Here is a 24,167-nt window from a genome sequence, read left to right as displayed (position 1 = left end):
ATAACTGAATACCACTGACCTGTACCGTTACTGTCCATGCACTGGCCCGGCTGCGACATATTTTTTCCCCAACAGCACTGCAGGGAACTCCGCCTCTGATTGGTTAAGGTTAGGGTTAGGCAATCAGAGGCATGCTTTCATCACATGGAAGTTGGATCTAAAGTTGGTTAGAAAAAAAAAAAGAAGGGCTCAGCTACAGCCAAGACATGCCAACTCCCATCACTTGCCCTAACCTTAACCTCAGCAGGGAGGAGGGGGGGCATTTCTTGTACTGACAAGTGGGTTTTAGTTGATCTGGCACAGGCGTTTCTTGTACTGATGTGGGCGTCTGTTGCACTGTGGGAGCGTATTTGTACTAGCCGCAGGCTGCCAATAGATACACTTGGGAAAAAACTATCAAGTATATCCAGCTGCACCCATAGATATCTATCTACAAGCTGCAGCCGCAGCTCGAGCTACACGACACACCCACTTTACTACATGACACACCCACTTTACTACATGACACACCCACTTGGTTAGGTTTAGGCATGCAGAATGAGATGCCGAGGGTTGAGGGGGGGTCAGGGGTGTGTGTGTCGTGTAACATGCCGTTAGGGTAACAACATCAAGGGGGGGGTGTCGTGTAGTGAAGTGGGTGTGTCATGTAGTAAAGTGGGTGTGTCGTGTAGTACTGCGACACTACAGCTGGACCCTTCTCAAAACGATAGACGTGGCCCAGTTCTGCCTCTTTTGCCCTCTAGTGGTGTCAATAGCACAGACTGTGGATCAGGAGGAGAAGCTCCTCTGCTCTGTATTTGAACAGCTACACGGGGACCTCTCGTCTTTCAAGTAAAACAGCATAAATCCACATATTTATTAGCCTCACATCTTTGGCAAACATCACAGGCTGCTGTAGTGAAGGCTCAGCAATAAAAATTAAAATGGTTTTGGGAGGAAGGCAAATTTGTCTCAAGCGGGTGGGCCTGTTCGTGTATCCATGGAAACAACCAAAATTTCATATCGGTGATGTCTTCCATATCCAATTCAGCCCCCTTTCAGTCTCGCATTATCTTCATGCACACTAAGGACAGCTTTGTTTTTGTCTTTGGAGAAATTGTACGTAACAGGCTGTCTCAATACAGCCGAATCCCGTCTATTCAGTCCACGAGTCATTTCGGACGCAGACATCGTTTACAGAGTCGATAAAAACAAATAAAAAAAGAATCATTATAAAACAAGTTCTCAAAAACGAGTGTTTTAAAAAAAAGTCCTCGACATTTCCACCGTTTGCACCACCTCTGAGTGAAACGATCGGTGGTCTTCCAAGTGACCTAATCCATTGTAATGTTGACAGAGGCCAAGGCGTCCACAGCCCAGCTCGGGTACTTGTCCCTGTCGGGGAACATCCTCCTCATGAAATTCCTTACAAAATCTGGGAACCGACCTTCCACAACGCTCTGTCTCGCAGATCGCATCAGGGTGAGCTGCAAAACGAGAAGAGCCTTTCGGTTAGAAATCAGACATACTGGCACACCACTTCAAGAAAAATAAAAAAACAAAACAGGCTTTTACAACACAGCTCCACAAATTAGTGTCACACAAATGATGAAAGACCTGCAAACTAAAAGATCAGAGGATTCAGTGAAAAGGTGTTGCGAAAAGAATCCGGGTAAACAGACGTGTTTTCAGGCAGGATTTAAAAGGCGAGTGAAGGATGAGTGCCAGGCTCTGATGGGTCTGAAGTCTGGCAGCCTTGACGGCAAAAGGCAGGGTCACCTGCCAGACTTGAGCTCAGACTCGAAGACAACAGGTAGGAACTGATGAAAGGATCTCGGGTGGCGTATTGGCAAGCGGGGAGGTAAAGAGGTCGACTTTACTCTCAGGTGCCAGACCTTGCTGTGCATTAAAGGAAATCATTCAAACCGTAATATCGTCTAAAAAAAAAACGGTACTCAACGCAATTCAACTCAACAGTCGACAAAACTGGGGTGATGTGCTGCAGCATCTTGAAACAAGCTGAGCAATAGATTTCCGCCAAAGAAAGCAAGCGTGCTAGAAAAGCGTGCAGCTTTTTCTGCACCGGGTAGTGAAAAGGAATACTCCAGCTTCAACAATAACTGAAATAACTCCCAATATTATATTCTCTGCACCACTGCACCTTTTTTTATTTTGCCTGTATAAGTCAATCCTTGTGTATATATCTGAAGATTGTTGTGTTGTTATTCTATGTTAAGTACCCTGAGAGAGCCACGAAACCGGGGTCAAATTCCATGAGTGTGCAAACTTGCGTGGCCAATAAACACAATTCTGATTCTGAAAGAGATGCTTTAATGCTTTTTTCTGAGCACATTTTTAACACCGGTGGTTTGAATTACAATGGAAAGGTAGGCGTGGTTTTATGATTTCATAGCTATTGGCTACTGAAATTCAGGGTGGTTGCGTGGGTGTGGCTGGGTGAGCTAAACACTGGAGCTAAACCGCTTGCTGTAGAAAAACGAGAAATTCACTTTACAAAAAAAAAAAGGTGAGCGACGAGCCCACCGACAGCAGCTTTGCGGTTGAGGATGTGGAAGTGGAAGACAGTTCCTCTTCCTCAGTGAAAGTTGACTACTCGCCTCACGAATATGTTGCTCGGCCAATACAGCCGTATTCCTCCGAGCCAAAAGGGGGCGTCTCCGCTTTTATAGCGTCCCGCTACGGACACGCCCTCTACGCTAATGGTAATTCGTGACGCGGTAAGTTACCACATTCTCGCCAACCAGAAATCAGGTACTCGACCACCGATACCTCTCGCCTGGCCATAAATGTGATTTTAGGGCTACCATTTGTCTCATCGATCACATCCACACTCCTTACATCGATTAACAACAGGACAAGTCGGGTTTTGATGCAAGTATCTCTTGAACAATATTACATAGCTGTACATGGCTGATAGGCAGTTTTGGCCCAGAGCATAAAATAATGAAAAACGGAGTCCCATAATTTTTTTTTCTTTATTTTTTTTTAGATTTCTCCCCCTTTTTCTCCCCAGTTGTACTTGGCCAATTAACCCACTCTTCCAAGCCATCCTGGTTGCTGCTCCGGGGAGGGCTGCAAACTACCACATGCCTCCTCTGATACACGTGGAGTCACCAGCCGTTTCTTTTCACCTGACAGTGAGGAATATCACCATGGGAATGTAGCATGTGGGAGGATCACGCTATTCCCCCCCGGTCCCCCCCAAACAGGCACCCTGACCGACCAGAGGAGGCGCTAGTGCAGCGACCAGGACACATACCCACATCCGGCTTCCCACCCGCAGACACGGCCAATTGTGTCTGTAGGCATGCCCGACCAAGCCGGAGGTAACACCGGGATTCGAACTGACGATCCCCGTGTTGGTAGGCAACAGAATAGACTGCCACACTACCCAGACACCAAAACTGAGTCCCATTCTAAAACAATAAAAGGTACAGATTTATTGCTTATTTTTTACATTGATAGCCACGGGGCTCCAATATTGCTGTCATGCGGTCCAGTCTGTCAGTTTTTGTCTTTCTTGCGCTTCATGTAATTTATTCAACGTCCAGACCTTCACAGAGGATGTTCTGTGAGACTATTGACAAAGGAAAGGTCATTTGGATCCACAGCTAAGGAAAGCTGCCTGACATCCTCGTTTTAATGAAGAGACATAAAGGCATGCAAAAAGGAAAAATAGAGGAAAAGAAAACTTGCCTAGAAGTAACTTGTAAAAAGAGAAGAGCACAGGGGTCAGAGGAGGTAAGACGAGGAGTTACATATGGAAATTATTAAGTGTCTTTTAAAAGGTTAGGAATTAAAATCATGATAAAGCCGTGAATGATAATCCCACCAAGTTATGAGAGGCCACTTACAAAGATTAACTAAAATCAACTTAAACTGAATGGTCTGCAGTATCAAAGGCTGCAGAAAATCCCCACATCACCACAACGGCACAATGATGATCTAAACGTTAAGGCATCGTTCAGTCGAGGAGTTTCAGAGTTCTGAGTCCTGAACCCAGACTGCTTTCCCCCCATTTAAAAAGAGTGGTTATTTAGGAATGTTAACTGCATGAGGCTGCTTCTCGAAAAATTCAGACAGGAATGGGAGCCCAGATTAAGGCAGTTGGCAGATTGTTGTTAGTCATAGCTTGGATATCAAGAGCTAATAGGCTGATGACTTTTTTTTCTTTTCTTTTCTTATTTTTTTTCAGAAGAATAGTGAACACAAAATCCAGAAAATAAGGGGACAGTTTCATTCGGGACCAAAATATTGAGGAGCGCCGACAACGAGATGGTGTCGTTCATTCTTGTTCTTGTGAAATGGTTGCTTTCCTAGTCTGGGTTAGTTTATGAACAAGATAAATTCAGTTGGATAAGTTTAATGGCAGTAATCCTGAGTACTGAAAATCAGCAAATAAAAATGGCAAATTTTTATCTAATTTTGCTTAGTTCAAGAATTTCAGTTTTATAAACTTTGAATTCAAAGTTTAAAAGTCTTACTTTTGTATTGATGTAATTACGATACCCTTGCTTGTTCAGTTGTATTCAGCAATACTAACCTGGTAGGCGATGTTGTGGATGGTGACGTGATGCATGGCGGCAGTATCACTCTTAAAAAGAGCATGCAGGTAAGCCCGGCTGTGCCTGGAACAGTTGACGTGCATGTAGTTAACACCTTTGCCGTTTAATGTTTGCAGTTTGATACAAAATCTCTTAACACCGAGCACATTGAGCACAGGAGCCTAAGCTGGCACTCAACAGGACGATAAATAAACACAGTGCACTGCTAAAATTCTCTTAGCAAACAGACTTAAGAGTGTCACCTTAACAGATATATCAGAATCAGAAACACTTTATTTGCCATTTAATTTCATGCACTCGTGCACATGAAATGAAATGGAACATTGTTTCCCCCAGCCCACAGCAGTACAACACAAGACAAAAACGCATCCAAAAACTACAAGAACACATTTATCCAAACTAACACATACTATATCCAAACTAAAAAAAAATAATAATAAAAAAAAAAAAATTCACTGTCCCGGAGAATGAATGCCAGCCAGCATGACTGTTGGAACTGCCGGTCTGCATGGGCTAGCAGTTAGCTTAGCCTGCCCTGTTTACGCGTCCTGTCAGACCACCCTCGGTGTTTCCTCTTCGGGCCTAGCTCTGATCAGGGCCGTGGTCCTTGGGCACACAGCATGCAGCAGACCACGCTCCCTCAGCCGATCCAATGCTAGCTCTCCCAGCCAAACACCTTCGACACACCTCCCTGCACTCCAAAGAACAACACTAAAAACATAGTCAAGGCTAGGCGAGGCCGTCGCCAGACTACCCTTGGTGTTATCGGAACTGACAGTCTGCATGGGCTAGCAGTTAGCTTAGCCTGCCCCGCTTCCGCATCCTGTCAGACCGCCCTTGGTGTTACTGCTTCAGGCATAGCTCCAGGCAGGGCCGTGGTTCCTGGGCCCACAGAACGCAGCAGACCAAGCTCTCCCAGCCATCAAGTGAAGACAAACTTAGACGCAGATGTGGACAAAGACACTGCATGGATGGTACTGGGTGAGGCCGCCGCAAGCGTGAATTTGCACCGCCATCGTCCCACACTGGTACTGGGTGATGCTGCTGCAAACGTGAATTTGCACCGCCATCTTCCCACGCCAGAAGAGGAAACATATACATATGTAACCTCCAAGGCTTGTTTATTCATATAATTCATGCTTATGTATTAAGTCAAAGATAGCTAAATCAAGGAAACCCAAATTTGCAGAAAATGTACAACTTGAGGCAACCTTTGACAGAGGTCAAGCTAGTCACCACACAACACCGTAAAAAGAATTCTCTGTCAAAGCTACACTTCCCTAAAACTTTGTAATACGCATGCCAGTCTAAGTGTCATTGTATCAAATGATAACATGACCCTTTATCTTACCTTAATTATATCTACCATTTGAATCAACGCAGAAATCCTTTTGTGCTCTTCCTATGTGAACAGAATGTTGTCTCTTTTAAAGAAAAAGGGACTCCAGGTGGTATTTATGATAAAACCTTACAAGATTTAGATTAAATGACCCTTTCCCTAAGTCTCTTGCTGAACTTCCATTTACCTCTTGCAGGTGGGGCACTTGCATTCTGGGTCTATGGGCCTGAAGTCCTTAGCATACTGCTTTTGCTTTACCTGGAGAGATCCCCATGGCACCAAAGCAGAGCCAAACCTCTGGAGTTAGAAGAAAAAAAAACAGTCTTCATTGTAAACACAATCAAGTATAATGAAGCCAATTATTATGGCATTATACCAATGACAATTTAAAAACAGACTGAACAGTGTGCAAAGTAGAGAGGAATGCTCACCGCTGTCCGAGTGGGGAAGACACAGTCAAACATATCACATCCTAGGGCGACGCACACCACCAAATCCACAGCATAACTAGAATGTCAAGTTTGTTTTTAAGTCATCTTATTACACCACAGTCAGTAGCCACTAAAATTTCCATACAGTGTGTGGGAAAAAAAAAACATACCCCACACCCATAAGGTAGCGGGGCTTTTCTCGGGGTAGGTGGTCAGTGCTCAGTGTGACCATCCTCCAGAAGTCATCCTTCTCCTCCCCTCCACTCAGGCCGCCAATGGCAAAACCAGGAACATCACGTTTGGTCATTTCTGCCGGACAGGGATAAGATATCTAAACCACAATAAAAAAGAACAAATAGAAAATGCACACCGACAGCAGAAATAGGAGGTGAATTGTGTCGAAAAACATGTACAAACTTGTGATTTTAATTTGAAGTCAGAGAAAGAATTCACAAATGTGAAGTTATTTTCACAAATGTAACAAAAGCTGCATCTTGAAATGCAATACTATATCTGCTCTTGTTTATTTTGTATATGGATTCATATTTTCAAAACATCTACAAATCAGTCCATCATTGTATGTTCACAAATTCGCACACACTTTCAATTCAGTGTGCTCTTTTGTGGCAATTCTTTTGAGAAGCAAAAGCGATTTGTGCACTCATGCAATGACACCTATGAGTAGAGCAACCCACCACCCCTCCACGCTGATTTTTCTGTTCCCCCCTCCTTTTTCTCCCCAACTGTACCCCGCCAATTACCCCCACTCCTCCAAGCCATCCCGGTCACTGCTCCAACCCCTCTACCGAGCCGGGGAGGGCTGCAGACTACCACATGCCTCCTCCGATACATGTGGAGTCACCAGCCACTTTTCACCTGACAGTGAGGAGTTTCGCCAGGGAGATGTAGCGCGTGGGAGGATCATGCTATTCCCCCCAGTTCTCCCTCCCCCCTGAACAGGCACCCCAACTGACCAGAGGAGGCCCTAGTGCAGCGACCAGGACACATGCCCACATCCGACTTCCCACCCACAGACATGACCAATTGTGTCTGTAGGGATGCCCGACCAAGATGGAGGTAACAAGGGGATTCGAACCAGCCTTCCCCGTGCTGGTAGGCAATGAAATAGACCGCTACGCTACCCGGATGCCCAGAGCTGATTTCTCTAAAAATTGTTGAAACATTTTCACATTTGTGAATCTTTTCTGCAAATTTCCAATTTGAAACAAAATGCTTTGCGCCACGATTTACCTAATTATACAGCAAACCTTACCATCTAGGCACTGCTTACGCAGCTCTGCATTCAGTCCACCCTGGATGATGGCAAATAGGTTCTGTTTGTCTGGATGTTTGTTGGCAACTATGCAGCGGTCCAGCCAGCGGATCGACCTGTGCATTGCCTCTTCTACCCGTGGGCCTGTTACTGTACTGCTGACCACATCATCCAGCTGCATCATGATGTCGGACCCTGGACAAGCAGGAATAGAGACACCGAGAGGTTGGCCATCGACTTTTAGGGACTTCATGGGAAGAACGTTCAAGCCCCCCCCCCCCCCCAAGATGATGCAGATATTATACATTACTGTGATATGTCTGATATGATCAAACACATGATATGATCACATTTTGTACTTTATGCAACTCATTCAACACATACACAAAAAAGCAAAGTGGTGAACTTTAAGGAAAAAACAAAGTAAAAAAGCAAACGTTTACTTAAACATGGTGTGTGTGTGTGCGCGCGCGTGTGTGCGTGCGTGCATAGAGGATGTACACAAACCATAGTTGAGTAAAGAAAAATGTTCAAGTACGTATGGCTGTACGCAAGTGAAATGATAGACAATATTTGGGCACAGGTAAGAGAGAATCGTGAGAATACTACTATCAGACAAACCTACTGAGAACTCAAATGTCACGAAAACTTGAAGATTGAGGTCGTCTTTGGCAGAAAACATTCAAGATGAATCTAAGTATTGTTACAACAGATATACTTACCCAGACAGTTTTGGATATCGATAGACTTCTCGGGAGTTAGAAGAATCTCCTTGCCATCGTAAGGGGATTTGAACTTGACTCCCTCCTCCGTGACCTCTGAGAGTTCAACTAGAGATACCATCTGAAATCCTCCACTATCCTGAGAACAGCGAAATAGACGATATTACCGCAAATGCCCACTGCATCTGACGCATTGTCAATATGAATTCACACATATCATCTTTTACATTGTAATGTAGCTATCTTAGTTGAGGCTACAAAAACGTCAAATTCGTCTAGGAAACAATACTCACAGTTAAGAGATTTCCCTCCCAATTCATGAAGCCATGCAAACCACTGGCTTTCTCGATCAATTCGGGGCCCTGCGGAAAGTGTAATGTTTACGGTGAAGGTTAGGCAGACAGTTTTTAAAAAAAGTTTATTGACCAGGAAGTTTTAATAACTACAACAAGTTCGAATCATTACTCAATTAAGACTCATAGCTACATTAAAGCTCAACGTACCGGTCTCATACCCAGGTGGTAAGTGTTACCAAGACATATCTGACATCCAAGATCTTCCAGCTGATCAACAGTGATTCCCTTCAAAGTTCCTTGCGTACCAACAGGCATGAAAACCGGAGTGCTAACAGTGCGGTGGGGCAGCACAAGATCACAAGCTCTTGCCTTTGACACTGGACATTCAGCAATAACTCGCAAAATGAGGGGCGAAACTTCAGAAAGCGCTTTCTTTAAAGACATATTTGTTTCTGAGGTGATAGTGGCAGCGCCACACTTCAAGGGCGCAGCCATGTTGCATTGAACCAGCAGGCGTGGACTTTGACGTCATGTGACTGTGATTGACATCGCATTTGACCATTGGAAAAGGATTTCCCACTGGCCGGAGCGAAGTATACGCCTATTAATCATCCAATGAAAAAATGATTTTGACAGAGAGGCAGACAAACTAGCCAATGAGTGTTCTCAGTCTGATGACAAGGGGTGGGCCGTTACTCACCGGTTTAGATCGGATGTCGTCTCGCCTGACCGGATGGTGTTGCATAGAGGAAGTTTTGTTTTGCGAGTTTTCCGTCCGCTTTGGCTGACTTTGACCATTCAGTGTGCTTACAAGAACACGAAATAATGATTTGGTAAATTGCATAATCGGCAGCTGCATTTATTTAATCGAGTGATTAACGTCGGCAGCTGTTCGAAGCGGTGGAATTCAGCCTTTGAGAGTACCCGGAGCACCTTGCTGCTAAGCTAACGTTACCTAGCTAGCGTGAGCCAGCCTCCGGTCTGTGTTGAGGGGCTGATCCAACGCAGCCATGGGGAACCGGGGGATGGAGGACCTGATCCCCCTGATCAACAAACTTCAAGACGCCTTCAGCACCATTGGCCAAAGCTGCAATTTGGACCTCCCTCAGATTGCTGTGGTCGGTGGACAGAGCGCTGGGAAAAGCTCGGTTTTGGAAAATTTCGTTGGCAGGTACTTGGTGTAGTTTAATCACTTGGTTAACTTTTGCTACTGATAGTTAACTTAATCTATGTTAACTAACATTATTGGACACAGTTTGAAGCTGATTTCGAAATCGCATCACCTTCAGTGCTGTATAATGTTTATATCTTAATAAACATGCAACTTAAACGTTAGGTATCGCCCTGAATTAATCTTGACAGTGCGTGCTGTCCAGAGATCAGTATTGACGTTCATAGATGACTATTGCGTGGCAAACCAAGTTTGCTGACTTGAAAATTCAACTGAAGTGGTAAATTGTCTTTAGAGAATCGTATATACGTAGGATTATATAAACTTTGTTTTAACGTGCCATTTTTAAATGATAACCAGGTGTCCTTTTGGTCCAGCTTTTAATTCCATTGCACATCCACAATAGTCATTGGTTCTTCTTTCAGCTTGTGCTTTTGTGTTTTGACTCAGAACCGTTAACTGGATTTTTATTCAGTGAAGTTTCACGTCGTCCAAAAGCTAGTTTGTTTTGTCAGCAGTCAAAAAACAGGCAACAAACTGAGGCCCAGTATGTTATGAAGGTAGGCTCAGCAGGTGCATAACTACCTATATGCCTTAGGGCTGTGGTCTAAACATGACGATGAATTCACTTTGAATCCATCCAGTTTTTCTTTCTTAGGTGTATACCACCTGTCATTGTGAAACATGCCACCACTGAATATGCTATCTAGGTTTTATAACATTTAGTCAAGCAATACAAAAGTAGAGCCACTGCAGACACAACTTCCCTCTTTCTCTTACTTTCTTGCCTCCGTTTTAAGATTAGGTGGTTGAAATGACATTTCCATTCTGTTGGGTGTAACGACACGCCCACAGCCCTCCTTAACAGGCTGGTCCTGTCCTCACCAACATAAATAAGCAGCGAGTGAGATCAGGGAGCAGATAGACACAAAACAAGATCCCTCCAAAAGAGCTTGTTTAACAGGTTTCCTCCCTATCAAAATACATTGGTACGTGACCCAGCCCACAAAGAACACACACACAAACATATACAGACATGCTAAATGAATAGTTACGATGGCATGTAGACAGCCCTGTGGTTATAAACACATAAGCAAGCATGCCATATCTGCTCATAGTCAAAATGGCATACATGCACCCCTCTATCCCCTATTAGATTTCTACTCAACACACATATATTCAGATGAAGGGAAACTTTGCACTCTCTGAGAGCACTTAACATATATCAGCTGTAATTACCATGAGTCAGTGACCTCAATTTCCTTGCTTGAGCGAGCTGTCCACTTTCCCCTTTTGATAGGGAGAGCATGCAATTATATTTGTTTAAAACATTGCTTTATTGAATTATTTTGTTTTAGAAAAAGGAACACAGAACGAGGTATATATGTGCACAGAAATACAGCACAGATGATGATGAACAAACAATAATGAATAAATTCAAATGATTATTGTTAAAAAAAGGAAAGGAAGAAAAAAAAAGGGGGGGGGGGACAGCCCTAAATGGCAATCAGTTCAATACAGTTCAGCATTCCATGCATCTACTGCAATATGATTCTCCAGAGCATGCACTTATATGTTCAAAAGCTCCACTTTGCAAATGTACGCGCAAATGCACATTTTAAAAATCACCACAAATCTTGCCCACCTTATACAGTAACCCTGGAATGATTTTTTTCAAAGCTGAATGCATTGATGCTTTGTTGCTCGACCTGTTAGCTGTCCTCATAAGGCTAACACTGTGGAACTAGTAGCCGCAAGGTCAAGTTTTACTTCAAACATGCAGTGGTTAGGGCAGTGCTGTTGGTCACCACAGTAACAAGTACACTTGCATGGAAGTGACTCATTATTGGTCTTAGCTGCATGTCCAGAGGCCAATATCTTAAGCCTGTGACTTCAGTGTTCTGTCTGAAAGGTGTTGGTGTTTTGAAATGACCATCTGTCATGCAAATGTTTGAATGTGATTTTAAATGTATGCAAATTTATGAAAGTGTTTGGTTTGTAAGTCCTCTGCTGTGATAAGGAAAGTTAGGCTAGTGTTGTGAATTCTAAACACAGAGCTACTGTTTTGAGTGATGGCCGTTCAGTGGTTTTGTTAGTTGCTGAGATCTCTGGCAAAGAGAAGGATGTGTTAGTATTTGAAAGTGTGGCTTCATCTCTATGTCCACGCCAGTAAAATAATATCCCTTTCTCTGTCTGAACCAACAATGAGAACAGAGTCAGTCAGTAATGAGAATGCACACAATACTGAGTCACTCACTCACTCACTCACTCACTCACTCACTCACTCACTCACTCACTCACTCACTCACTCACTCACTCACTCACTCACTCACTCACACACACACACACACCCCGAGTGTATAAATGCTCCTCCTCTTCTCTGTCCTGTTAAAATTCCATGCTGATGTCATCGTGTTATATGGCATAGTAGTCACCCAGTTTTCTACTTCCCTGTCTTCGCCTACCTTTGTAATTGAAATATCTGCCCCTGCTCGTCTCATTCTATCCAGCACCAAAGATATTGGATTGCAATCTTATATTTAGTGTTAGAGGAAGGTTTGAAAGTAGGTTCAGACCATATCTGCTGCTAGGGGAACTGTACCTCCATCTCTTGGTTGCTTCGATGCAGCTTATAGGGCCAGGCAGGTCAGGTAGGGTTGAGTTATTTTGCCGCTGTTCTGTTCAGCCCTTGTTACTGATGTAAATTGGGCTTGCTTTCCCTCCAACCCCTGTCACAGGAGACCCGGACACAGTGGTTGGCTGTTATGTGTCTATTGTATGCTGCAGACTCATCAAATCACGCTGATTCAGAGGCCACATGTAGGCCTTTGTGTGTGATTGTAGGGGCATGTGTTTGTACTTGGGTACCTTGTTTGAGTTTGTATCAAGATAACCAAATAAGTATCCCAGGGCTTGGCCATGCCTAAAGTGGCTGCACATTGAAATAATGAGCTTTCAGCTAGCTGTAGAGGTGGATTCTGAATTCAAAGTCCAGGGTAGATAAGTAATAAGGAAGAACGAGTCTGTCCCCAGCCAGAGTTCTATTGGAGGGCTCATTAGCCCCCCCCCCCCCAGTTTGGCGTGCTCTCTTTTAAAATGCCATAATGCCGCTAACAGCTGCTTAAAAACAATTAAAATAGCCCACAAACTGTATAAAAAACAAATTTCAGCCTGTCACTGAATGCTGAAATGCAACGCTACCAATGACAACAGTTCTTGTTTGCAGCTTAACCCCATTATATTGAGTCTAACTGCTCAGCATTATTTTTCTAGCCCACTCCGCTCTTTAAACTTATGTATTATTGAACCATGAATAACTCTAAATTTAGAAGTGGAACTGAGGCTTTTGTCCTGGTATTTGGTCTGTGCTGTGTCGTGATGTCACTGTCCTTTGGCAGAATGAAGAGGTTATATCTAGCACCACAAGCTGGCCTGGGTGGGGGCTCTTATCTGGTTCGCTGCTAGTTGGCTAATTAGCGATACTACAATGAGACAAGGAAACTGCACGTTGCTGAAAAAGTTGGTGTAGGTTTTAAGTATCTTGGCAGGATGAGCACACTTGTGCTACATGGGTGAAGATTTGTTGTGACATTTGGACTACGGATATTCTCTGAAATTCTTCAAGTCTAGCTTTTCTGTTAATTTGGCTAAAACACCTGTTGATATCCAGTGCTCATTTTTAAATATCCCAAATTGTTGCTATGGTTTGTTCAGCCCATGCTGTAATTATATTAATTCTCTACTGACGAGGATCCAGCTACTTTTGAAATTCATGTGGATTTGCAAATCTCGATATAGTTGATGTGGAGATTTGACACTTTACAGCATGTACAAGGATTTAAACAGCAACACTCATCGTTCAGGTTGCTTGTGTTGAGTACAGGAGTTGACCTTGTGGAGAGGGAATCCCAGTCAAAGATCTGAGTGGCAGAGAGGGTAGGGTTTTTCAACCAAACAAGGGGATTTCAGGAGCTCTTCAAAACACTTGGCTGCCTGGTATCCAGAGTGAAATGTGAATGATTGTAGTGCGGGAATGTGGGGAGCCGGGAATATTTGTTTGGTGCCATACCAACAACCCACATACAAGAAACCTTGCAAACCTCAGACACATGTTGGCGCACTCCAGCTTCCCGCGAGACAGTGTGGTGACCTCAAATTTTAATAGTTGAGCCTCCACATCTCAATCACAGCCCCGCCTATTCGCCATGGGTTTGAGCAGGGGAAGCGTCGGCTATTGGCTGGCTTCTTGGAGTCGCTGTGTAATATCCCTAGTTTTGAAAGGCAGAGGCTGTCAGGGCAGGCAGGGGGGAGGGGAGTTGGCTCTCTGCTGTTCTCCCTCCATCCTTCCCTCTCTCTTTCACTCTGTTGAGGCAGAGGGAGGGAGGCTGATGCTTTTTGCTCAGCCATCCATAATGCATGAAATGATACACAATCTGCTCAGCCTCCTCTATCATTTACAGCACATCAATAATAGAATACCGACCACTTGCTTGTCTTAAAAAAATGCATTTGCTTTTCATAAATCTCTGTTTGCGGAAGGACTGAATAGATCCATAGGATGTGGTTGTCTTCACAGAAAAGCATTTGGAAAAGGCCCTTTGTGTAGCCTATGTTCTTACATCGGCACATGGCCTAGTTTGTGCCTGCTTCTCCTTTTCTCTGAATTTGTGGCCAACGGCCACCTGTTGGGCCATTAACGTGGCAATCTACTGTTAAAGATTTGGTGAAAGTGTTACTGGAAACTGGAGCGATCCATCAATACTTAAGTACTTGAAGAGAGGTTGATGTGCTTCCACAGCCTCTGTATTTAGTCTGACTTCCAACCTTAGCCTGTTTTGCTCTCTCTCTCTGTCTCTTTCTATATATATAGTTCTCTCTTTGTACAATCCTCTCTGCCTCTCACTGTCCGGGGCTTTCTATACTGCCAGCAACAGAGACAAATACCTGCAAACTCCACATTGTGTTCAGAACACAACACTAGTGCTGAACGACAGACCTGTGGGCTTTTTTTGCTGAAGTGGGTCAACCCAGAACATTCCCCTTCTGTTTGAGCACAGAGCTGGAGCACCAGAATAGCAGACACCATGAAGTGTCGCTGCTCCTTTTCTCCTCCTCTGCCGTGTGGCTGACGCATTGCTTTCATTCTGAAGCAGGCAGGCAGACAGACAGATAAGCAGGCAGGGTGGCAGGACATCCCCATATTCGTCCCCCTTCAGCCTGTAGATCTGGCAATAGAGTGAAGGAGAAAAAGGAGGCCAATGTGGGTTAGCAACAGACCTCGGCTCTGGTTAGGATTGTTCCAGGCCTGGGGGTTTGTTGATTACCACCAGATGTAGCGTGTTACACAGCAGCAGAAGAGGCTTTGAATGCTGGGAGGGAGAGAGCAGAAGAGACAGGGTGGAGGTCCTTGTATCTGAGGGCTGACTAAGCAACTCTGGCGGTGGGGTTGAAATTCCTCAGGTGCTCTGTCATTGTAAGGGGAAAACGTACGCTAGCTTTGAAAAGATCTCTTTGTGTCCTATAGGTTATGGGTCTCAGCCAAAGCACTGTTGCAAAGATAGCATTAGCCAACCTTTGTTTACTGTCAGCCCATGATTCATTCTGAAATGCATTGGTTGTGTAATGATGTTTCGAGAAACAAGCATGTAGCAGTTTCAACATGTGGTGAGAATGTCAAGTACAAGTTCGAAGGTGATTGCAGTTTTGGCGTTATCTTGGTGATATCATATATTTACACAGTCAGAAGCACACAAAAACGAATCGTGGTCAGTTGAAACCAGGGGCTGCTCCTCCAAATAGCCCTTTAGAGGCGTTAGATTGCTCCAACAAGCAACCAGTGTGCATCAGTAGAAAAACGCCACATTACAAAATCAATGCAGCCATAACAGCAAGAGTGGGTGTGCATGAATTGATCTGAAAAGCTGTAATGATGAGAGAAAATGACTTTGTCACATTTGATTTGTTCTGAGACAGGTTGGAGGCGTGAAATTCCTCTGTGCCCATCAATTTAACAGAGGCCATGCTGTGAGGAAATGGACCTTGAGTGTAATGAATAATTTAACTTTCTCTCCTCCTCTCTCCCACTGTATCTGTTGCTTTGCCACCCTCCTTCCCCTCCCACAAACTTCTTCTTGTTTTGATTTCATCTCTTTTGCTCTTTGCACATCTTCTCTTTGTCTTGCTCTCTCCCTCTCTCTTTTGCTTTCTTTCCTCTTTCACTTTCTCTCTTTCTTCTCATCACTTTCCCTCTCTCGATGTCTTGTCTCTTTCTCCATTATTCCCTCTCGTTCTCTGTATTTCTCTCTCTGTCTTTCAGGGACTTTCTCCCACGTGGATCAGGCATTGTTACCCGCAGGCCTCTCATTCTGCAGCTGGTCAACAACAAAGCAGGTGAGTAGGAGAGTCTTGCCCCGGCTGCTTTCATCACTGCAGCCCTGCATGTGGCCCCTACACTCCATCACCTCCAGCCAGGAGTACTCTCTGCTACCTGCTCCCTTCATCTATATTATTTAACGTTCTCTTCTTCTCTTTATTTGTCTCTCTGTTTATATTTCTCTCTGTATTTCTCGCTTACGTTTTTTCTACCCTATTTTCCTCTGTTTGTACTTCCCCCTGCTTGTTTTTCTTTTTGCTTTCAAACTTTTTCTCCCTCCCTCTATTATTCCCTCTCCTTGTCTATCGGTCTCACTTCTTCTTTGCTCCCTCTGTCTCCTTCACTATTCCCTCTTTTCAGAATATGCTGAGTTCCTGCACTGCAAAGGGCGGAAGTTTGTGGATTTTGATGAAGTGCGGGCAGAGATCGAGGCGGAGACCGACAGGATAACAGGCTCCAACAAGGGCATCTCTTCCATCCCCATTAACCTCAGGGTCTATTCCCCACATGGTAATATTAACAAGCATTGATGCAACTCATCATAAATATCCACTGCAGTAAATCTGTACCCATCTGCCCATCAACCATGACACTTTCTGGTCCATCGCCTGGCTTATTTGTGCTTCTGATTTCAGTGCTGAACCTGACCCTGATTGACCTGCCAGGGATGACCAAGGTCGCTGTAGGGGACCAGCCAGTGGACATTGAGCACCAAATCCGAGACATGTTGCTCCAGTTCATCACCAAGGAGAGCTGTCTAATCCTGGCTGTCACCCCAGCCAATACAGATCTGGCCAACTCAGATGCCCTCAAGATTGCCAAAGAGGTGGACCCGCAGGGTAAGGATTTAACCTTTAGAAGGGTGGTGGGGGAAATGGGAGACGGATGATCCGCTGTGGTGACCCCTAACGGGAGCAGCCGAAAGCAGTAGTAGTATTAGTAGGGGTGGGTGGTGGGAGAAATGAAGGCTGTGCACTTGGTATCACATTTTTTATTTTTAAATTCTCCAATTATGATATCTAGACATTATGTCGGCTATCCATTGTTCTGTAGTTATTTTAATATAAAAATCATATATCAATGTCTGTTAACGTTTTCTAGTGGTTTCAGTCTCCTTTTGGTTCTCATTCACAGCAGGTCAAAGTGACAGTATAATTACTCTGCCTATTAAGGCTTTCCAAGCTGTTTGGAGGATGGAGTTATAAATCATTAAATCTTTTACGGATGAACTGGATTATGTTTTTGATTCTGTTCAGGTGTACGCACCATTGGTGTTATCACAAAACTGGACCTGATGGACGAAGGAACAGATGCAAAAGACATTCTTGAAAATAAGCTTCTGCCACTGCGTAGAGGTAAAAAGACACACACACACACACACACACACACACACACACACACACACACACACACACACACACACACACACACACACACACAGTCTTGTTGACTGCACAGTGCTTATTTGTGTTTGCACATGTGTTCAGGCTACATTGGCGTTGTGAACCGCAGTCAGAAGGACATAGATGGTAAGAAGGACATTCGTGCTGCTCTGGCCGCAGAGAGAAAGTTCTTTCTGTCCCACCCTGGCTACAGGCACATGGCAGAGCGCATGGGCACGCCGCACCTGCAAAAGACCCTCAATCAGGTCTGTTGTCACCAACATGCTCTTTTTTTTTTTTAATATACATATTTCCTTCTTATTTTTTTAAAGCAGTCAAACATGGTGTTGTAACTATAGTTTCATTCCACATTCTTTCAAATAACAGGTAAAACTCTTCTACTCTCTCTCTTTTTCTTTATCTCTGTCTAGCAACTGACCAACCACATCCGAGACACTCTGCCAGGTCTTCGCAGTAAGCTTCAGAGCCAGCTCCTCTCACTAGAAAAGGAGGTTGAGGAATATAAGAACTTCCGTCCGGACGACCCCACACGCAAGACCAAAGCCCTATTGCAGTGAGTGCATTTCAAACCCCAACTCTCCAAAAAAAAAAAAAAAATCTGGCTATGTTTCCATTCTCTCTAGAGAGTTGCGCCAACACCACTGCAATTGCCATGTATCACCACTGTGTCAGTAAATCAAACCAAAACGGCGATCATCAGAATTGTATCCTCAAATTTCATGTTTGGATTGAAATACTAGCTGTCGCCTATACTCACCCTGTCTCTTGTATCTCTTTTCACCCCCTCCCCAGGATGGTGCAGCAGTTCGGAGTGGACTTTGAGAAGTGCATCGAGGGCTCTGGGGACCAGGTAGACACAAATGAGCTGTCAGGCGGTGCTAAGATCAACCGCATCTTCCATGAACGCTTCCCCTTTGAACTTGTCAAGGTGAGAGGAGAGGTTTATTGCAACAGTTAGTTCTCCTGGGTGGCAATTAATCACATTTCATTTATATAGCACATTTTAAGTGGAAAAATACTATGTGCTTTATATGAGAACAGATCAGGATATGTGCAAAAATTTGCTAAAATGATGACTGTGAGCCCTGATTAGGGCCAAATGCAGGATAAAATGTTATATTTGTACTCCACCACTGGCATTTAGCAACTGCACTAAACGAATAAACTGTTCAACAAGGTGCCTAACGTGCTGATCACTCATCAGCCATATTGCAAAGCACCCCATCTTATAATGAAAAGCGGTAAGCCTGGTTATCACCGACACTGAAGAATAACAACATGGGTGTCAAAAGTACCACTGTGACAACCCCAGTGAGAGCCGCGAGGCATACAGATGTAGAGCTAAGCCTAAGGGGATCCTGTTTTAGCTGAATTAAGGGATGAGGTCGTGTTGAATTGCCCACTGATATTGATGAAGTGCTGTTGTATTTGTCACGATCCTCAGATTGTGTTTGATGAGAAGGAGCTGAGGAGGGAGATCAGCCATGCCATCAAGAATGTCCACGGTGTCAGGCAAGTGTAGCAGGAATGGCTAAAATCCTGTTCCTACTCATGAGAGCTCATTAGACACTATTTAGCACTCACCCATGCACAGTGTTAATGTGGACTACTGCTGCATGCAGTTTACTTCTCCTTCCCCCTCCTTCACAACTTCTCTCTTACTTCTATTTTGATGTTAATGACTTTCAGTTGGGGATGTTGAGTCAGGCGTGCCACCACCTAAATGTAGAGCGTTATTCGGAAAGTATTTGTTACTTTATGTGAAATATAAACCGGTTTCATTTATCGACCTTCCCTCCACATACTGCCTACTGTTAGTGAGGTTTTCACGTACCATATACCACATATTTCCTCTTGCCTCTTCTTCTACAACACTACCAACTCCAGCATCCTTTTCTCTGTCTGCTGATTCAGTTCATCCATTATGACCCAGTTTTGTGTTCCATTACGTGTTCCATTTGTGTCTGTCTATGATATGATGTATCTCTCTCTGTTACTGTCATGTTTGACATTCGTGATTACCTTGTTAAATGTGCCTGGCCTTCCTTGACATTATTTATTTTTTGTCCTGCATCTACCATTGGCCATCTGTGCATTTATCAGGATTTGAACATGATCCTTAAAGAACTTTTTTTTTTTTAAATCAAGTGCTGGAATGCCTGAAAAATCAGCCTCTTTGGTGGGAAAGTCCTTAAATGTCTTTTTTTTTATGCATGCTCAGTAATCCAGGTAAGGAAATCACAGAAAGGTGAATCAGTTCATCTGGACCACTCATCTAAGTAACCTCTTCAGTCTCAACGGACTGCAGGTATCCCCACCTACTGTATTGTTTATAAGGGTGGGGATACCTGCAGTCAGTTGAGACTGAAGAGGTCACATAGATGAGTGATGAAACGTTCCTCTTAATAAACATTGTGTCCAGAATGAACTGATTTACCTTTCTGTAAAGTCCTTAAATAGTACTTAAATTTCAAATTGATAAATTATCCATTATTTCTCCTTTTTCTTCATTTATATTATGGACAGGATTAGGAATGATTATATTACAGGGACAGCTCAGGTTGGACGGTTTGGAGACAAAGCAAGAGAGTCAAGATTGAGATGGCTTGGACATGTGGAGGAGAGATGCTGGGTATATTGGGAGAAGCATGCTGAATATGGAGCTGCCAGGGAAGAGGAAAAGAGGAAGGCCAAAGAGGAGGTTTATGGATGTGGTGAGGGAGGACATGCAGGTGGCTGGTGTGACAGAGGAAGATGCAGAGGACAGGAAGAGATGGAAACGGATGATTTGCTCTGGTGACTCCTAACGGAAGCAGCCGAAAGTAGTAGTAGTAGTAGACTTTATGATAATCAGAGTCACTATGGTTTATTTTCTTCTTTTGCTTAAAGTGTGTTGGGTCCACATTTAGCCCACCCAAAAATCTCTTCGTGTCCCCCTTCTCTGTTTTCCCTCAACCACCACCTCAGACTAGAAACCACAACCTCACATCATGCCAGGCAAAAGTAAAATCAGTTTGCTACTTGGCATAAGCCTATGCTTGCCAACATGAGACTAATTTTTTCAACATATTTGCTAGCTAATGTGGGCTCAGTTCACATCATGTGGTTGTAATCACAGCCTGTAGTGGCTGGTTTGTAACTGATGCTGTTGTGTTCCAGTTGAAGCGAGGAAAGGCTGGATTTTTGGTGTGTGGTATGCACTGAATTATACGAGCGAAATCATTTCATATTTGTTGTTGGGACTAAGGCCAATGTGGTTATGTTAGAGAACCGAAGACTTAGCGAATGTTACAGCCAAAAAATGGAAATCACATTGCTTGTCTGATCAGAAAATTAACATGAACTGGGATGGATTTGATCAATTCTCCAAACTTTTTAAGGTTTGCAATTGATTCAGAAGTAAAGGCTAAGCCTTAAATGTTTGCAAGTCAGCTGTTCTGGTAGAACATATTCTTCTGGGGCGTCCGGTTGGCGTGGCGGTCTATTTCCGTTGCCTACCAACACAGGGATCGCCGGTTCGAATCCCCGTGTTACCTCTGGCTTGGTCGGGCGTCCCTACAGACACAATTGGCTGTGTCTGCAGCTGGGCAGCCGGATGTGGGATTGTGTCTTGCTGCACTAGTGCCTCCTTTGGTCGGTCGGGGTGCCTGTTCGGGGGGGAGAGGGAACTGAAGGCAGGGGGAATAGCGTGATCCTCCCATGTGCTACGTCCCCCTGGCGAAACTCCTCACTGTCGGGTGAAAAGAAGCAGCTGACGACTCCGTGTATTGGAGGAGGCATGTGGTAGTCTGCAGCCCTCCCCGGATCGGCAGAGGGGGTGGAGCAGCGACCGGGCTGGCTCGGAAAATAGGGTAATTGGCCAAATACAGTTGGGGAGAAAAAGGGGGAACCCCCCCCCCAAAAAAAGAAAGAACATATTCTTCTGTTTCTTTGAAGTGCAAGTCTGGATATCGATATCGTGAGCTCAGGTACTTCATTTACAAAATGCTGCATCAGAAAAATGACCAAAAAATATCGCTCTATTTCCCTAAAGCCACGGAAGGCTATGTGCTGTTTCTGGTTAGCCTAACTATTTCAGAACTGCGCAAACTTTCCTTCCCTCTCAATTCACATTGTGTGACTGCTAAGTTCACGTACCTATCTTTTACAGCCTTATGCCATCGTTTGTATATTCGGCGTGTCATTTTGATTTTCAGTCACACAAGCTTTAAGTCAAATTATGTCAACAATGAAGTTTTTGGACCTCCTTCTTGCCCCAAAAGAGTTAAAACTTGGCAATGGATCTACACAGTAAATCTCTCTCTCTTTCTCTGTCGCTGCACGTAGGGCGGTCTGTTTATGTATTTGTAGCCTATGTGTATTTGTGCGCATGAGACTTGATGGGGTGCACGGTGGTTGTTTGCACCGGGCCACTCCTGAACGTGTTATGAGAGGGAACCTTGTAGGGCAGGCGCCGCTGTCTCTTGGTGGGTAGTCAAGCAAATTAATGAATGCATATAGCCGGCATATAAATCACAGAAGCTGGTACGTGCTTGGAATAAATTTGCAGTACATTGAATAAGATATACTTTCGCTTGATCAGTAACTTCAGAAAATCCTAAAAGAAAAAAAAAAGGGAAGTGGCGGGGTTCATGTCTAACACGGACATGCGGATACACAGATACGCGTGTGACGCTATGGAAAATGTGTTTTGGTGACTTTTAGTGGTTCAGTGATATCCCGTGTTAACAATGATAATAAAAATCAATCCCCGGTGCCAAACCATTTACCATTTTCCACAAATATGCAGTTGTTATTCTAGACAAGTTAAACTGAAATGAAGGTGGTGGTCCTTGGAAATAGGAGAAGGTGCTTGAAAAGGGCCTTTTTTTCTCCCATAATGCATGTATGAACCCTGGTCTGTGTTTATATCATATCTCCTCACCTGTCCGCCCACCTCTGTTTGTCCATGTTTCTGCTAACTGTCCGTCTGTCTGCCTCCGTGTCTCTGTCTCTCTGTGCGTCCTCAGAACGGGCCTGTTCACTCCAGACCTGGCGTTTGAGGCCATCGTGAAAAAGCAGATCGTTAAGCTGAAAACGCCCTGTCTCAAATGTATCGATCTGGTCATTCAGGAGCTCATCAACACAGTCAGGCAGTGCACCAACAAGGTACTGCAGTTGTCCGGCATCTCCCAACCCAGCCTGGGCACAGGGCAGGGGGCACCCGCAGGGTGGGTAGGGTATACCAGGCACAGAACAAACACCCTGTCGGAGGCCCCCCAGGGAATCTCTTCATAGTCTGTTATGTAAAAGTTGAACTAATGTACTTCGCCAGAGAAGTGGGTTCTGTGCGGTGCGCCCTCACCTCAGCCCAGCCCCGGTCAGCCCTGTGCGCAGGCATTGTGTCGTGTTGTGGAGTGTTGTGACGGGTGTAGTGTCGCTGTGGAGATGAGATGTCTCAGGGACTGACGCATCTCTGGTCTTTCCTGGACAAGCTGCAGGTCTCATAGCTCTGTACTCAGTGAGAAATACCTGTCTTATCTCAATAGTAACATTATATTTTCTTTGTTTATGGTGGGAGGGGTCAAGTCGGACGTGATGCATGGACCTTCTCTGCTCCACTGAATTAGCTAGAACAGCAGAGGGTAGTTCATTAAGAAAATGCAGAAACCTGCGGCTTGTCATCCACTGTTTGGTTTTTGTTTTTGGCAGCAAGAGATGACTAACTCAACAAAAGGCCTTTTTCTTTATTTTCCCTATTTTTCTTCCCTGTCTCTTGTCTTTTTCCTCTTTTTCTCCTGCTTTTCTCTTTTCTCTCTACCGCTGCCACAAAATTCCCCACCTTTGGAAAAAAAAATGTTTGCCCCCTCAGAACTGGGCTCTTCACCCCCGACCTGGCATTTGAGGCGATAGTCAAAAAGCAGATCCTCAAACTGAAAGAACCCAGCCTCAAATGCGTGGACCTTGTGGTGTCCGAGCTCACCACACTCATCATGAAATGCGCCGTCAAGGTAACCTGCGGGCGGGGGGGGCAGCCTGATGAGGGGACGCGATAAGTGGGAGGGGTCCCCTCTCCTTTTATGAACGCCCAATTTCCCCTTACACCTGATCAGACAGTCCACCAGTGAAATCAACCCACACTCTGCTCCACCCTCGCCCCGACACCATTCGTCAAAACTGCTCAGATTGTGTGTGTTAGTCCCTGCATCACCGCCCTCCACTCCACCTCCACTCTTATTTCCTCCCATTTTTGTGGAAGCCTCCATACCCCCTCTGACTGTGCATCAAGTTGCAAATCATGTCAGAAATTTTAAGCATATCTTGAAATTTTCAAACGCTTGCTCCTCATTTCCCATACGTCAGCCTGATCTTGGCTTGTTAAGATGATTTTTTTCCTCCCTTCCATTCACCTCTGTGGCGCTCCCTCCCTCTCTCCCTGCCCAAGACTCAAGGCCTCTCTCTCCATTAGCCTGGGCACAGCAGCGACCGGCTCTACTCCCTCACTGACCCACATGGCAGACTGACATTCTGCTACCTGCTAAAACCGGATGGAGAGGGAGGGAGTGAGGTTAGGGAGAAGAGACAAATAGCCCGTGGCCTCTGGTTGCAGCTTAA

General features: G+C 44.6%; 2 protein-coding genes across 3 annotated transcripts in view; one reads left to right on the top strand and one right to left on the bottom strand.

Moving 5' to 3' along the window:
- Positions 1–859: 859 nt before the first annotated feature.
- qtrt1 (queuine tRNA-ribosyltransferase 1) lies at positions 860–9,121 on the bottom strand. Its single transcript, XM_056288600.1, has 9 exons — positions 8,834–9,121; positions 8,624–8,692; positions 8,331–8,469; positions 7,609–7,803; positions 6,506–6,644; positions 6,336–6,411; positions 6,092–6,201; positions 4,544–4,628; positions 860–1,466 (listed from the first exon to the last, which is right to left on the bottom strand). Exons 1-9 carry the CDS (start codon positions 9,119–9,121, stop codon positions 1,314–1,316), a joined length of 1,254 nt encoding a protein of 417 aa, XP_056144575.1. The 3' UTR covers positions 860–1,313.
- Positions 9,122–9,380: 259 nt separating this feature from the next.
- The window catches only part of dnm2a (dynamin 2a), a 36,631-nt gene continuing 21,844 nt past the window's right edge, over positions 9,381–24,167 (top strand). For both annotated transcript variants that reach the window (XM_056287392.1, XM_056287390.1), the window contains exons 1-10: positions 9,381–9,797; positions 16,114–16,187; positions 16,531–16,680; positions 16,806–17,009; positions 17,427–17,525; positions 17,658–17,818; positions 17,984–18,126; positions 18,366–18,501; positions 19,018–19,085; positions 22,583–22,721. In XM_056287392.1, the coding sequence (XP_056143367.1) occupies positions 9,637–9,797; positions 16,114–16,187; positions 16,531–16,680; positions 16,806–17,009; positions 17,427–17,525; positions 17,658–17,818; positions 17,984–18,126; positions 18,366–18,501; positions 19,018–19,085; positions 22,583–22,721 (1,335 nt within the window). In that variant the 5' untranslated portion in view covers positions 9,381–9,636. The remainder of the gene's footprint in view (positions 9,798–16,113; positions 16,188–16,530; positions 16,681–16,805; positions 17,010–17,426; positions 17,526–17,657; positions 17,819–17,983; positions 18,127–18,365; positions 18,502–19,017; positions 19,086–22,582; positions 22,722–24,167) is intronic.

Source organism: Lampris incognitus, chromosome 10 (genome assembly GCF_029633865.1).
Source record: "Lampris incognitus isolate fLamInc1 chromosome 10, fLamInc1.hap2, whole genome shotgun sequence".
Taxonomy (NCBI): domain Eukaryota; kingdom Metazoa; phylum Chordata; class Actinopteri; order Lampriformes; family Lampridae; genus Lampris; species Lampris incognitus.
The sequence above is the reverse complement of the archived record's forward strand: the minus strand, read 5'-3'. Positions and strand labels throughout refer to the sequence as shown.

What these genes read in the sequence shown, in the direction of transcription:
- qtrt1 (XM_056288600.1), bottom strand. Translation starts at nt 9,121, where the DNA reads ATGGCTGCGCCCTTGAAGTGTGGCGCTGCCACTATCACCTCAGAAACA. An exon ending in CGATATCCAAAACTGTCTGG is followed by an intron (nt 7,804 to 8,330) that starts GTAAGTATATCT and finishes CTGCTTGTCCAG; the next exon opens with GGTCCGACATCATGATGCAG. An exon ending in GCGTAAGCAGTGCCTAGATG is followed by an intron (nt 6,645 to 7,608) that starts GTAAGGTTTGCT and finishes CCTGTCCGGCAG; the next exon opens with AAATGACCAAACGTGATGTT.